Source organism: Lepeophtheirus salmonis, chromosome 7 (genome assembly GCF_016086655.4).
Source record: "Lepeophtheirus salmonis chromosome 7, UVic_Lsal_1.4, whole genome shotgun sequence".
NCBI classification, from domain to species: domain Eukaryota; kingdom Metazoa; phylum Arthropoda; class Copepoda; order Siphonostomatoida; family Caligidae; genus Lepeophtheirus; species Lepeophtheirus salmonis.
Window position 1 is genome coordinate 13,587,947 of NC_052137.2, and position 16,138 is coordinate 13,604,084.

The 16,138-nt window shown below is 29.9% G+C and overlaps 2 protein-coding genes across 9 annotated transcripts; one reads left to right on the forward strand and one right to left on the reverse strand.

Moving 5' to 3' along the window:
- Positions 1-1,575: 1,575 nt before the first annotated feature.
- Positions 1,576-13,953, reverse strand: LOC121121250 (glutamine--fructose-6-phosphate aminotransferase [isomerizing] 2). Of its 8 annotated transcripts, none has more exons than XM_071890215.1 (6): positions 13,691-13,953; positions 12,837-12,987; positions 4,662-4,783; positions 4,047-4,584; positions 3,684-3,989; positions 1,576-3,048 (listed from the first exon to the last, which is right to left on the reverse strand). In XM_071890215.1, exons 3-6 carry the CDS (start codon positions 4,774-4,776, stop codon positions 1,914-1,916), a joined length of 2,094 nt encoding a protein of 697 aa, XP_071746316.1. In that variant the 5' UTR covers positions 4,777-4,783; positions 12,837-12,987; positions 13,691-13,953; the 3' UTR covers positions 1,576-1,913. The 8 variants fall into 8 exon arrangements, with proteins under 8 accessions (XP_071746316.1, XP_071746318.1, XP_071746319.1 ...); XM_071890217.1 differs by having other exon boundaries at positions 12,833-12,987; XM_071890218.1 differs by lacking the exon at positions 13,691-13,953 and adding an exon at positions 13,329-13,605.
- A 355-nt stretch (positions 13,954-14,308) lies between these two features.
- Positions 14,309-15,931, forward strand: Dysb (dystrobrevin binding protein dysbindin). Its single transcript, XM_040716833.2, has 2 exons — positions 14,309-14,944; positions 15,023-15,931. Exons 1-2 carry the CDS (start codon positions 14,455-14,457, stop codon positions 15,421-15,423), a joined length of 891 nt encoding a protein of 296 aa, XP_040572767.1. The 5' UTR covers positions 14,309-14,454; the 3' UTR covers positions 15,424-15,931.
- The last annotated feature ends 207 nt before the right edge of the window (positions 15,932-16,138 follow it).

Sequence of the window (16,138 nt, forward strand, 5' to 3'; positions counted from 1 at the left end):
TATTCCTAAACGGTTCATAAATACTCAATTCATATGGGTATATTGCCATGCTTCATGAATCACATAAATTTAATATTACATTATATTATGTATTTCTTGTTTGAAATAGTGGCATAAGTTTACCCATATAGATAGTTAATAGTGTATTATATTTATATGGTTTACCCATGAGACAAGAGGTGAGTGTGGAGCAATCTAAATATTTATGTACATGTACGTTGGTTTCAATCTGATTTTCTTAATTTATGTTTTAACTTCAAACAATTTTACTAGTACAAGTATGATTTTAGGAAGATATATTTATACTATGTTCAACAACTGAGGGCATTATAATTATTTAATAGACCAAGCGTTAAACTGTATGCCTGTAAAATAAATTAAGGTTTATTAAAATATATCTGAAATCTTTTTATTTGGACACTTGTATATAATTGAGCATTGCAAATTTGACTCCTTATAAGAATAACTAAGATCATCTTATAAAAAAAAAAAAGAATGAATAACTCATATTAAGCGAGCAAGCAACTACTTATTAAAGGTGATAAGTGTTGTATCAGTCCTTATATATTCAGTCCAATCTAGTCTTAGTACTAAAGTACCTTCGTACTAAAACTGATAAAGAAGAAGAAATAAAGACGTCATCAAGGAGCGAACTTTACAAGTTCTAGGACTGAACTGGACGGGACTGTAGTCCTAAATAAGTATCGACACAACACTTCAGGTGACCTCTTAAAAGAGGTTTCCTATTTTGTAACAATTATAAACTGGATATGGCCACTTAGAGCGAGAACACGCTTAAAACATGTGGCCGTTAGACCAGGTTTCCCTGTACATATATAAGACTATCAAGTTTTGAGCATAGAGAAAGAAATACATCTCTATGGGTTTGAATAAGGTTAAGAAAAAATTTACAAGGAAGACTAATTTTCTTAAGATTTGAAAATACAGAGGTATACTAATTGGTATTAACTTACGCACCAGTAAAGGTGATGTAACCGCAATGATTTCTTATATCAAAGATGGAAGAATTGATTACATATCATATGTATTTAAACAATGTGTAAGGCTGTTTTAGACATATGTTTGGAAAAATAAAAACTAACCAAATCTTGATTAAAGTAGTCATATATATGACTTTTATAACAACTGTTAATTTTCATAGAATATTATATAAAAGAAGCTTTAGTTTATCACTAATTCCTAATATTTCAGTCTTCACATGACTATTTCAATTCAAATATGATTTGAATAGCTCATCTTATTCATGTTCAGAATCTGAGGATATACTTAAATTTTTACGGTTGTGTTTGATTTTCCCTCCAATAATAATAATAATGACTATTATTAATTTGTTTTAAATACGCTACATTTGGCTATATAATAAAAATGATAAACCTTGATTTATTATCTCTCCACATACAAAAAGACGACTTAATGAAGGATCCGCGTTATCTACTTATGATTTTTTTTTAATGAAATCATGACAAATTTAATATGGCGTAGTAGAATAGACGAATTGAGAGAATAGATAATCAATATGTAGGGGAAAGGAAAAATTTGAAAAAAACAATATAATTAGGTTTTTTACCTTTATTAATTAACGTTATATATAAATTTATATACACACAAACTGAACTTCATACAATGACATTCAGTGGTTTAAAAAAAAAATTAATATAAAAAAGTAACAATGGAAACGTAAAACAATTATAAAAATAAAAAGCTTTAATACAAATTATTTACAAAAATGTACAAATACTAAATATCATATGCATTATGTACATGGAATTGTATATTAACGTTTGTAATATATTATGTAGATTTATTTTACAAATCTTGGAGGAGGAATGAGAGAGAGAAATAATAAAATTGGTAATGATACTGAAAAAATAACAATAAGTTAATTCAACCAATTACTCTACCGTGACAGATTTGGCTAAATTTCTTGGACAGTCCACATTGCATCCCTTTTTAACGGCAATATGAAGGGATAACAATTGCATGGGAATAACGCTTAGAATGCCTTGAAGAGCATCAACTGTTTCTGGGATCTCAATGAAAGTCTCAGAGAATTTTTGTGTTTCCTTATCTCCTTCTGTGCAGATTAAAATAGGCCTGCCCTCTCGTGCAGTTACTTGTTGAATGGAGTTCATGCATTTTGTGTATACATTATCTCTTAGTGCAATGCAAATGATTGGAATGTTTGCATCAACCATGGCCAAAGGACCATGCTTTAATTCTCCACATTGAATACCCTCAGAATGCATGTATGTAAGTTCCTTAACTTTAAGAGCACCTTCCAAACAAGTGGCGTAGTTGTAGCCTCTAGCCATAATCAACAAGGATTTCTTTTCGTGTAGCATATCAGCGATTTCTTTGATTTTGCTGTCCTGTTCAAGGACTTTGTAGATGAGTTGAGGAAGGCTTTTCAATCCTTGAATGATGGTTTGACATCTTCCAAGAAGGGAAATACGATCCTGAGCCATAACAATTGCAAACATAACCAATGAAATGATTTGAGATGTGTACGCCTTTGTAGATGCAACACCAATTTCTGGTCCAGCATTGATATGAACTCCACAGTGAGATTCTCTTGAAATGCTAGATCCAACAGTATTTGTGATTCCAACAATAAGTGCACCTTTCTTCTTGCAATAACGAAGAGCTTGAAGAGTATCTGCTGTTTCTCCAGACTGAGACACAAAGAAACAAACATCATCTCTAAAGATGGGAGTGTTTCGATCAATAAAATCAGAAGCTAAATCAATCATTACGGGCAATTCCGTCAATTCTTCCAACAATTGACGAGTTGCAATAGCAGAATAGTAGGACGTTCCACAAGCAATCATCAATAGACGACGACAACGCTTAATCTCAGGGATATAATCCTTGATACCACCCAAAGTGATTGTGTTTGTTTCAAAGTTAATTCTACCTCTCATAGTATTTACGATAGACTCTGGTTGTTCAAAAATTTCCTTTTGCATGAAGGAAGCAAAATTTCCTTTCATGATTTCTTGAATCTCCATTTTCAATGTGGTAATGTCCCTAAAATTAAATAAAAGTAAGAATTTGTTAGACTTATTTTTCAATTTCATATTCTAATAATCATTAAAATTAATCATGATTATATCAAGTATGAGAAACCACAGGACCATAAATAATGTATATACAATTCATATTTATAAAAATAAATTTCGTAATATGTGCTATAAATAAGCTATTTTATGATTTTGATAAAAATTTCGTAACACACACAAATACCTTGAACCAAAAATTAATCATCTTGAAATTAACTTTTTTCTAGAGAAAATAAACGATCAACCTTCTTACATATTTTTGGAGCTTTTTTTTATATGTCTATTTTTATATAATTGTGTTATGATGTATATTAAAATTAAATGAATTCCAAAAATAAAGATTAAAAAAATTTCCAGGAGAGTCGGAAGGTCTAAAACCTTGAAGGGCAATTTGCTTAAATGAATATATAGTTTAAGCAAATATATATATATATATATATATATATATTAAATGCTCACCCTGCTTCTTCTATTCTAACGGGTTTGTCTTCAAATGATTCATTTTCAAGTCAATTTATTACGTATTGAAATAAAAATTTGATTTTGATAAGGATAAAGCTCAAGTGGTTAGATATTAAAAGTTGAATTAATAAATTTAGTTACCTTTGTGTTTTTTCGTTAATCATTTGATTAACTCTATGAATAGAGAGAATTCCATCCTTAACAGCAGCAATGTCATCATCCTCAAGATATATAACTCTATTTGTATGTTCAATAATGGCACTTGCGTCACTGGCAAAGAAATATTCCATAGCCTCATGAGGATCTGCAGGAGCAATTTCTTCTGTATCAGAGGCAGAGTCCATTCGGAATCTTGTATGGCATGGTTTCCTCATGCTCAAAGGTGATGCTAAATTCTTGGCTACCTCACTCCCGGAGTGGTTGTGACGACTTGCTTCATCTTCAACGCTTCAAAATAATATACAATAAGATGATATGTGAGAGAAAGTGTATCCGTCAATTTACCTATATTGAACAGGGATAGAATCCGATTGAAGAATGGTGGATGTCTTTATTCCAATCAAGAGAGGACTTCCACGACGAGCAGCAACTATTTCTCCAGGGAAATGAACAGAAGTAAAACACAAGGCAAATGCTCCTTCCAATTGCTTGGCACATTTCTCTACAACTTGTCGGAATCCATCGGATGGGTTTTGATGATAAATGTGTTTGACCAACTTAGCAATAGCCTCAGTATCTGTTTCAGATTCAAAGACATGTCCTCTAGCCATTAAGAACTGTTTGATGTCCTTATAGTTGGTGATGATTCCATTATGCACAACAACAAATTCGTTTTGGTCATCAGAGCGGTGAGGATGGGAGTTAACACAAGATGGAACACCATGAGTAGCCCAACGGGTGTGAGCAATACCAACATGAACATTCAAGATGGATCCCATTCCCAATTCACTAGCTCTTGATGCAATTTCATTTTCCAGATCAGCAACCTTTCCACGTTTCTTGATCAATTCAATACTTCCATCGTCCCCTATGATCCCAACTCCTATAAAAAATCATTTTTGAAAACGGAGTCAAGGTTTACATTAAAAAACAAACAAAAAATACAGCATTATAAATTACCAGCACTGTCATAGCCACGATATTCTTGACGTCTCAAGCCTTTAATAAGGAAGCCCAGGACTTCAGCACGAGTTTTTGGGGTCAAGTAATTCAAGTAAGCAAAGATTCCGCACATGGTTTAGCTAAAACAATAAAAATGGAATCAATATACTTTATATGTATGATTTTCATTTTAAAAAAAAAGAATATAAAAACAGACATTGGGTAAAGATTGAAGTAATCCTCAAAAGAGTAAAGAGTAGATAACGGAGAGTGAGTAAGAGAGAGGTGATAAGAGCTCAACGATAGTTCAGCAAATGAATATCTTTCCATAACTACCAATCATTTATATAGTGATCAAATAATTTTTTTGAAGCCCTTAGGATATTAGAAGAAAGATAATAACAATAATAGCATAAATAACAACCAACACAAATACAGTTAGGGTTCTCTAGAGAGTATCCCAAGAAAAATATTATTCGTATTTTTACACCTAAAAAAACAGCAAAATGGTTCCACAAGTTAATGATCTCACTAATAAATGTCTACTTATACATTAGTGTTAAAATGTAATTTGATATTGATTCGATGAAAATTCTATATTGCTTTAATATAAAATATTGCATTATATTAATAATACTTATTATTATAAATAAAATGAGGTAAAACTCAAGAGTTATTACTACTAGTAGTCATGCGTAAATTCCCCTTAGAGTACCAATAACTGTGCTTAACCTAGTACTATGCTGAAGTATAAATCAATTTCAATGATTTGAGAACAAGTAATAATTGATATAACACGTGTAAGGAATGAAATTGAACTATGTATCTATGTATATACATTAAAAGTGGTGATTGGAGTACCAATACTTTATGATAACTAGTCATCTAACTGCCTTTTTTATTGATATATATAGGTATACATGCATACCTACACGTATGTAGGTACAGAAGTAGACACTAATCTATACATTTCCTTGTGGGTCTATCCATACTGGAAAACCTTGAACAACAACACACCATCTTGGCAAAAAGATATATGTAAATGGATAAGTTTTCACTTCCTATTTCAGGTGCTACTATTTTGATAGAATAAACAAATAACTAGCTATGAGTGAGTACCATTCATAAAAGTGAGGAAGAAACATACAAAAATAAATAATACGACATTTAAGGATATATTTGACAAGTGTATTAAAGTCAATCATCATTTTTGACATTCACACTCAGACAAAGAAATAATTTTATCCTTGAAAACCCAATTTTAAAGACCACCTTTAATGTGTTTTTATGCACATATATGTATATAAAACGCTACTCCTATTACAGTATGAATCAATTTGATTTATAGACATGAAAGGATGAAACGGAGACTCATTCTGCCAGAAGTTAACAACAAGTGTTTAGATACATTTTCTCCAACAATGAAACTCTAATTAAGACTATTTTTAATTTTTTCCACAACTGATACTCTTCAAATAACAATAACTTTTTAACACATGAATATGAACAAAAAACATAGTAGAGGGAACTTTATCTTTAAGGTTCAGGTACAAATTGAAGAAAAATAAATACACATAGGATATTCAAAATAACATACAAAGAAAATAATTGGATCAAAACAATACCAACACTAACCTTACAACTTAAAAGAGAAGTGATGAAAGCAATTGGACTTGAGTCTATGAGATGTACTTTTGAACTGACAATACTAACAATTATGATTACTCTAAAATACGTATTGGATAAAGCGCTATTGATATAAAGCAGGCCTGCATCATTCAACATGACTTCGAAGGTAAAATATCATAGACTGAGGTATCTATATTACATATAATATCATATTATTAATATGAAAAGGTACATGGAAGGAAACTTTTCCGCCCTCTCAGTTAAGTCTATATTTGTCATGTAGGTTTATCAGTTAAGACAAAAACATGATGTCAAAAGTATCAATTCCACTTATTGTTAGTGTCACACACCAAAATTGATTTATTTTAAATCCAAAATCTCTTATATGGTAGTACATACAAGGAAAGAAAATAACCTTTTAAGAATATGAATTCATTTAAATAAAAATGTGGGGGAAACATAACTAATCATAATCTAATCATCCGACCAAAATCTATTATAATTTGTTTTATATGCCAGTTATTAGAGGGAGATGTGCCCGTAATGCAAAAGACGTTGTTAAAGGGTGTATAATAGCTCTTAAGTTTGCTTGAAGGATGATTATAAAACTGTACACTATGTAAGTAGAAGAGAATCACTTTTTATAAGTGTTCCTTCGTAGCAGCATAAATATCAAATCCGTCTTGTATGCACATAGATCTACATATCAGCACACTCATTTGCCATCGATCAATATAAAAAGTCTTGAAGATCATTCTCATCATTATCTCTACTCCCTTGTGTCGTCGCCAATTCATATGTACATAGTTATTTAACATATTAGCGATAATATGTTAAATATCGAATCCGACGTGAATCTTTAACGATAACCTAGTTTTCACACCCACGATATGACCATTGTAGGTATATACTGATATTCCCTACCAAATTTAAAGGCACTGCATAATTTGTGAACTAATAAGTGAATTTACTTCCTTGTTCTATTAGAAAACTGCACTCAAGAGTGCATATCCACCAAAAAAAAACACCTCAATATATGAATGTAAAGAAACGCGGGCATTAATTATATTAGAAGGTTCCTAGTAACGCATTACAATCGTGCAAGAAATTGCTTAAAAATATATGATATGATTTATGAAATAGTGATCGTGAACAAGACTCATTTGATGGTCAAACATTGAGGGGTTTTTTTTTCACTCGAATGTATCTTTAAAAATGGATCAAATATCAAAAAGAAGTTGCTGCGTGTCTCTCAAAAAATGAATTATAAAAAAGTTACAAAAAATAAATACACACAAATTTAATCCATTTAATTTCAGAGCACAAAATTCCCTTTCAATCTACAAATCGCATCACAAATAAAATATAATAAATTAAACTATACTTGAATTGCTATTAGTGTATATATGTATAAGTCAATAACATGAGGTGTGTGACACCCCCATGGAGTATTGGAGTCGGAGCAAATGGGATGGCAGTCGGAAATTTTTGATTATTTGACTATAAAAAAATTGAAACGAAGGCCCTTTGAAAAAATGAAATATTTTTCTATAACAAGGACTTTTTTAGAAAGAGATAAAAATAACATCACTTTCTAAAAAAAAGGTCATGAAACTAAATATATTGACACTGTATAGGAAAAAGGACTCAAAAAAGGTCATAAACAAATAAAAGAAAACCCTAATTACATATTTTTAAAGTCTTCTCATATTAGAGTCGAGGGAAAAAATGAGATGCCAATCGAAAAATTTGAAAAAAATATTTCATCACACCCCTCACACAAAAAAAATAAATATATATATATAAATAAATATATAATAATCCTTTCACCGGTACTGATTACATTGATAATTATTTTTTTGATGAACAGATAACTTGACATTCTGAGGAATTAAATATTGCAACAAAATAAACGTGGAATAAGTATGTAGTAGTAGCATATATTCGAACGTACTTATATTCATAACTATGTCAAAATCAAATTAATTCAAATCAAAGTCGTACCTTCTATTTATAAGTACAAAAACAAGTTTTGAGTATCTTTTTCCTGAAACATTATAATAAAAAGTATTAGGAGAGAAAAAAATACTTCCGAGCACAGAATACTATGAAATTATCACTCCTTCAAATGCATAAAATAAATTGGATTGCTCTTAGAGACTGAAACTTTGGAAACTATGTACAAAAAATAATCAATTCATGTGGAGTTTGTTTTAAAAAAAATAATAAACTATGTCTCTACGAAGTGTTTTGATGTGACGTCAGTATTATTGCTGTTGGCCATTTTGGGCCCTAAAAGACCAAATTTTAAGGAATAAAAATTTTTTACATAGAGAACCATTGGATATTAAAATGAGACAGAGAAATAAAATGATTTAAACTTTAATGTCTATAAAGAATATATCACTCTATAAAGCGTTTTCACGTGACGTCACAATTTTCATAGGGATCTTCAGTACATAATAATTAATACTTGCATTGAATACTACTTATGCCTATGACATTTGTATTAAATTAAAGTAATAAATCCTTTTTTTTTAAATTCTTAAACCCATTTGATGAAGTGTCATCACGATTTAATGGAAATTTGTCCATTTTATCTAGTAAAAATATCAACTAATTTGTGACGTCAATAAAATCTCTCTACATAATATTCATGGTGCAATATGGGAGTGATATAATTTACAACGTCATCGTAATCAGCGTAATCTTTAATAATTATTATTTTGCAAATTAAAAATGATAATATCGATTTATTATGAATACTCCAACAAATCATTGATTTATGGTCACTTTTTATTCATAAAATATAAAAAAGGATTAAAAAAATTATAAATTTCCCTAGATAATAATTTAAACAAAGCTATATTAGTTAAGATTAAGAAATGTATTTATTGAGAAATGAAAGATAAATGAATAAACAAACATACACACACAGGATTAATTTTGACATATAAAATAGGAATTATGAATATGATTGTCAATATAAGTCAGAGATAAGATTTCAAAGAATAATTGTTAAAACTTTATTTTTTATTATTAAATCATTATTTCATTAGGAGAATGCTTATAAATTGGTATGCTCAAATTGATTTATAAAGCAAGTAATGAAAAGAAGCCTTATAAAAAATAGGGACTATATATACTTTAGTATGTTAATTAACTAAGCTAAAGATATGTACAAAACAAAACAATGTTTTTAGAAATTCTAATGGGAAAATAAACTGGAATAAAGTCCAAAACAAGTTATATATAAACTTGTGAATATTGATATAATGTGTCATATCAACATACGTGTAACAATTTAGGAATATGCTAATACAAACAACGAATATAATAAGATTATGTACTAGTGTGTCCTTATTTAGCACTCAAGTCCTGTCTAGTTCAGTCTCTGCCCAGTCCAGTATACAGGGGCGTCTGCAGGCGGTGGGCTAGAGGACTTTAGCCCCCTCCCAAATAAAATATTTTTTGCTTTTTACTAGAAAATTTAATATTTGAATTTTTCCACAAAAATATTTAATTTTTTTGTTAACAGCTGGGGATTTTATATATTTGTTTTCCAAAAAATTTACCTTAATTTTTGAAAAAAAATTAATTTTCTGCAAATAGTTATAAATTTTTAAAATATTTCTCCAAAAATTTATTTAAATTTTTTTTCCAAAAAAATTAATTTTTAATAAATGACTGTGAATTTTTGAAATTTTTTTGAAAAAAATTTTAATTTTCTAATTTTTTGTAAACCACTGGGGATTTTAGCAAATTTTTTCAAAAAAAAATAATTTTTGGATTTTTTTTAAACAAAATTCTAAAAACCAAGCTCCCCCCCACCAAAAAAAAATAAAATATATATATGTCATCCTGCGGACTTCCCTGGTATAGTACTGCGTATCATTACTAACAATTTTAAAGTTCGGTCCTTTTTAATGTCACTCAACTATCTTTTTTCTTTTTTAATTAGTTCTAGAACAGACAGTCCGAAGTACGGGTCCGAAGGACTAATAGGGCTGGTCCTAAGAATGGACTGGACTGAATAAATAAGGACTGACACAACATGGTGGAACTTGTAAAAACAAATGTACAAGTTGCAACCAAAAAATGAGATGAATAATTTTAAGTGAAGGATTTCCAATACTTGGAGTGAGGATAACGCAATACTTGAATATTCCATACATTAATTATGTCATTTTTGACTATTTGAATACAAATCACTGTAATATAATTATTATGTTGCACGTTATCAATTTCAAATGCCCACAGTTATAACAATATAAATAGTTTAGGGGGAAAAAATATATATTTATTTCCATTATAATAGTTAATTTTTATCTAGAACACGAAAATAAGATTGTATTGTAATTTTATATTTTTAATAAATTTTAGGGTTATATATATTATAAAACTAGGCAATAAAGGCATATCATTTTTTTAGGTTTATGTCCTTCTATTTGATGGTCACATTTTGACATCCAATAGTTAGCTACTTTCCTTAATATTAATAAAAAAGGGTTATTGTAATCAAACTTAGTTGTTTAGGGGCCCAAAACGGACGACATCCAAATTGTGAGATCATATGAAAATGCTCAATACACATATGTAGAAACATATTAAGGATAATAAAATATAAACTAAGGAAGAGGGATCATAAGCCCATCCAATAGTACTAAATCAATAATGTATGCCCTTTTTAAGATGAAAAAGTTAAGTTCTATAATATTTATGTCCCTTCAGCAATATAATTTGCATCTCTGTTTGATACTTTTTGACTATTCTGCAGAGATGTGAAACTCAAGGCAAAATAATTTTTGATTGCATAACACAAATCAATTCTGAGTGACTAGAAAATTGTAATTGTTTATTTGACTCGAGATGACTTGAGTCACCACAATCAAATTGCTTCACTCGATTTGCAACCTTGACTCGATCGCACACCTCAGCTCTCTTCATATTTAAAGATCAATCTTAAATCTATTTTTGATTAGGAAGTATGAACTTATTTAGACCATTTTGAAAACTGAAGATGCAATTTTATAAGCCTTGTAAATATCTTCATAGGCCTTAAAATTGCAAGCAAATCACGTAAAAAGTTTTCGTTTAAAAATAAATCTATTTGACGGAGTTTCTACGTTCTAATAATTTAGAAAAAACAAATTTAAATCCGATTTTCAATCTCCACTCTTACTGCTAATCGTTAACATATGCATATAACTGCCAAAGATTTAAATTTATTATCAAGTGTATGAAAAAAAAAATGAAAAAAACAAAACAATGTCTGTAAAAAGTACATTGACATAGATATTTACACCAAGAAAAGTTAATATATCGAAAGGCTGGCTGTTGAATACTCAAACGAGGAATAGACACAAACTCATCAAAACAAAACAAAACAATCCCACAGCCAACAAAATGGACCCTAAGCTTTAAGGTCAACGATCCGAAAAACTCAGGGTAGTTTAAAAAAATTCTTTGTTCCCTTGGAGTGTGTGTGTTGTTGAGGACGTTACCTTATTTTAAAAAAATACTCCGCCTATAAATCCTTGAAAGAAAAAAAAAATAATTGAGTATCTAACGCAAATGGATAAACGCATTTAACCATTAAAGGAGTAGATATGAAGATACAAACTTCCACACACAAATACTGAATTCTTGTATTGAATGAAAGATAAAACTGTTTTATAGTTATTAGTTTTCCTTATGTAAAATAAATAGGTTCATTCATATACGAGGGCGGTCTGAAAAGTTTCCGACCTAAACGTGAAGATGGTAGCACTCGTAAGTATAAACTAGTGACAATTATTTTGCATCTGTATACAGTTACTCACAAAAGTAACAGTTATTTTGAACGTCCAGTTGCTATGTAAAAGTCTTTTGAGTGAGTTGATATGAGTGTTTTTGTGAAAATGGACAAAATCGAGTACCGAGCTGTCTTTGAAATGGCTGAAACTTTGCACAGTAACTGTCAACAGATGCTAGATAATTGTGACTAGCTTTTATTTAAGAGTTTTGCTATCTTCACGTTGAGCTGGTAAGCTTTTGAAACCAGCCTCGTATATTCTAGCAGAATGCGCCTACGTTGATTGCCTGAATATAGGGGAATGGAAACAAAGAACGAAGGTACAAGAAAAGAGATTGAGGGAAGGCCGTAGAAAGATACATTACAGAGAGAGGGAAAAGGAAGTAATTTTTCGGTCTAAAACAGGATTTTAAAGATCTCAGAGGCCCAAAAAATATCATAGGAGCATGCTTGATTATGTTATATATCTATTTGCTCAATTTCAGACTGATCTGTTGGACCATTTTGAATTCCATAAGGGATAACACCAAACCATTCTTAAAATTCTAAAAGAGTAATAATTTACTAATTACGTAATGTATCCGATATACATTATGGAATATACTTTTCATAGACTACATAAATTGATATCCTACCCAGAGTATTTTATAATATATGTACATATTTTTAAAAAATGAATGGAATTATCTTGTCTTAATATTCCAAGGCAGAGGCTGACGGAAAGTTGAAAACACACTCATATTGGGACTACAAGAAAAATACATACATACATATAAAAGTTCTCCTCGGAATTCGTTTACCCAAATATTTTTTCTCTCAATACATCATCTTGAAAAATCGAATATGAACCATGAGTTTAGGTAATTGGAACTTGTTATCCATAAACCTTCAAGCGCATTCTTTTGTTTAGAGTTTTGATTCCTTAAATAAATATATAAAAATCCTTGAATCCTTAGGGTTCATCAATCATAAAACAATATATATTTTTCTTCTAGGTTAAACGTATCAAAATATGTTAAATAAAACCATATAACCACAAGTGGAAATTAAGAAATATTTTTTAAAGTATCATAATTTGATTTTAATATTTATTAATCGTTCAGGAGAAATACAAAAAAACATTGCTGCCTCAAAAGATGATTTCATATATAGCTTATGGAATAATTGACCGCATGATACAATGTATAACTGAATTAAAGATTTAAGTTACATCCAAAAAATAATAATAAAAAGATTAAAAATATCAAAGATTTGTTACAAACCTATTGCGACTAGGGATATTTACAAAACTAACTAAGGTAACCAAGGTTTCGCTATTTTGAACAACATTCATTACTTATTTAAGCATAAAACAATATTTTTAGAGAAAAATTCGATCACAAAAAAAAAAAAAATGTAATGATACGTATTATTGATTTATATCATAAATTGAATCAATCTATGTGATTCATTGATTGAAACGGATTTGGAATTATTCCTTTCTTTTTGTCCGTATCTCAAGACACTTCTTCTAGTTGTAATTCCTTTACATTTGAGACTGAGTTTAAATTTTAATACTTGGCAAAAAACAACAGCAATGCAATTGGTGTATTTTTATATATTTAATAACTTATTTGAAACTTACATTACGAAAAATGAATCAGAGATGAAATAGTTGAAGTTTTATTTAAGCCATAGTTGATTATCAAAATAGAAACTAAAAGAAGGTTCGTCGAATCGTATGCCTAGCTACGTGACTTGGAAAGTAGAAGAAAGTTTGGCTGTATACAAAAAAGTGAATGACTTGAGTAGAGAGAAGAGGAAAAGGTTGTAATAGTAATATACAACTTTAGAAGTAGTAGTAAATATAAATTAATTGTGTAATGCATGAAGTCGATGCGTTTTCACGCAAGTTTTATAGCCAACGAAACCTCTTTTCTCTCTTTCTTTACTTTTCTTGCTCTCACCCATATATATAAATATAGAAAGGAAAATATAGAAGTGACAAGGACTTTAACTTAGGTGCTTGGCTTAGTTAGGCATAGACACAAGAAATATTCTGATATTGAGAAGTTTAAAAGCAGCTGTTATCTTGGGTCTATTTGTAGTTTTATATTATGTGGCTATTGAAATCCAGAGGAAAAAATCAGCCTATTATGGCTGTTTTGGCATATTAATATCTATTAAGCATACCAAAGTTACCAGCTGAACAAAATGGAACAGTGTTTTTCATACCTTGTCACGTCTCTATATTTTTTCTCTTACACTCATATCAGCTTTCATTGACTTAAATTCCGTGATCATTTTCAATTTGAAGCTTCTTTCCCATTTAATTCACAATAAAAACTATAAACTTGGTATAAAAATATAAGATATAGTTACCTAAATAATCAAAATAATTCTTATCAAATGTTGGGACACCTCAAGGTCCGTCTTGCATCCCTCCAAGAGGAAATTGTGAAAAGTTTATCCCAAGGCCCTGTGAATGATGATCCCAAATATATACCAAATGGAGTGGATCTAGAAGCTGGTTGTAATTTATTGGCCCGTTACCAGGATGATTGGGCCGATATCCATGAGGCCAATGAAAAAAACATTCGCCTTGCCTTAGAGACTGACACATTCATCCTTAAATTAAAAGAGTCTTTCCATTCCCAGTGGAACAACATTTCCCTTCTCCAAGGTCTTGTGAGCCACATACCTGCCATCAATAAGGAAATCCGTGTCATTATGGACAGTTTGGGAAATCTAGAATCATCTTTTACCGATGTTGAAGTGGCCTTATTCGCCCTGGAAGATACTATTGAAACAAGAAAACTACAAGAAAAACAATTGGATCAAAGGTTTCAAATTGCCATTTATCAAGAGCGACGTCAGACTGAATACAATGACTTATCGAGTGAGGGACCTGCTTTTCATTATATATTTAGGGTCTTCTTATAATTTTAAAAATCAATATATATATTTTTTTTTTCAGCGAGACTTCAAAAAAGCTACGAAAAGCAAGTTCAAGAACTAGAGGTCAAACGTGTCCTAAATCTTCCAAACGCTGAGCCAAGACTAAATTTCTTCTCCGGAGTATCTTATGACTCTTCATTACAAATAGAAAATAATCCTAATGCTCAAATGCAGAAAACTTTCATGTCAGATATAAATTTAGAAATTGTTGATCTTGACGAGGAAGAAGAAGAATGTGAGGAGATTGAAGAAGTAGAGGACGAAGAAAACCTCTTAGAAAAGTCAGAATTATCTGACACACTCCAAACTGTTGATATTTTAGATACTAAATCCAGTTCTAATAACGACACATCATTCTACTTTACTCCTGATTCGACTGTCGATAAGTTAGAGTCTCTATCGCTAGATCCTAAGTGCTAAATTATTGTTACTCAGTTCAAAACTGAACCAATACTCTTTAAATATATAATTTCTTTTTTGTCATGGTTCCTTGATCATATTGCAAATTGCATTATTTTTTGGTTTAAGAGACTATTTACAACTTTTACAATCACTGAAATAATGCAAGACAACCAAGAAACTATGTTGAATGCTCAACTTGTTGTCTTCTCTAGTATTTATGCATATTAAAGTTTATAATATTTTGTCAATATGATCTACTTGTCATCTTCCTGAAAATTGATGTTCCATTCTTTTTGAACATTTTTTATTTCATAATATTTATATATTCTTTACCAGTTGTTATTTAATACTTATTAGGATGCCATTGTTATGTGCTTAAAAAACCATGCACACTTTATAAAAATTTTCTATGCTACATTCTATGTTACTCATTTGTTATTTAATTACTTTGCATATCCAATCATGATATTGTGACTGAGTGCCTGTTTAATTATTCTTATTAAAATATATATTTATTAATGAGGTACATTTTTTTTTTTTTTTGCATTTCACTTTTCCATGTATATTTAAAAAAAATATATAGTTAACCAACTCGGTGTTATAATGAAGTATATATTTTTAATTTTTACAAAAAATTGTATATACCAGCCATTCCCAAATGACAGCTTACGAAACAGATCTGCCTCACAAACTAAAATTTTTTGATTCAACATGTAAATTACGATTAAGAGAG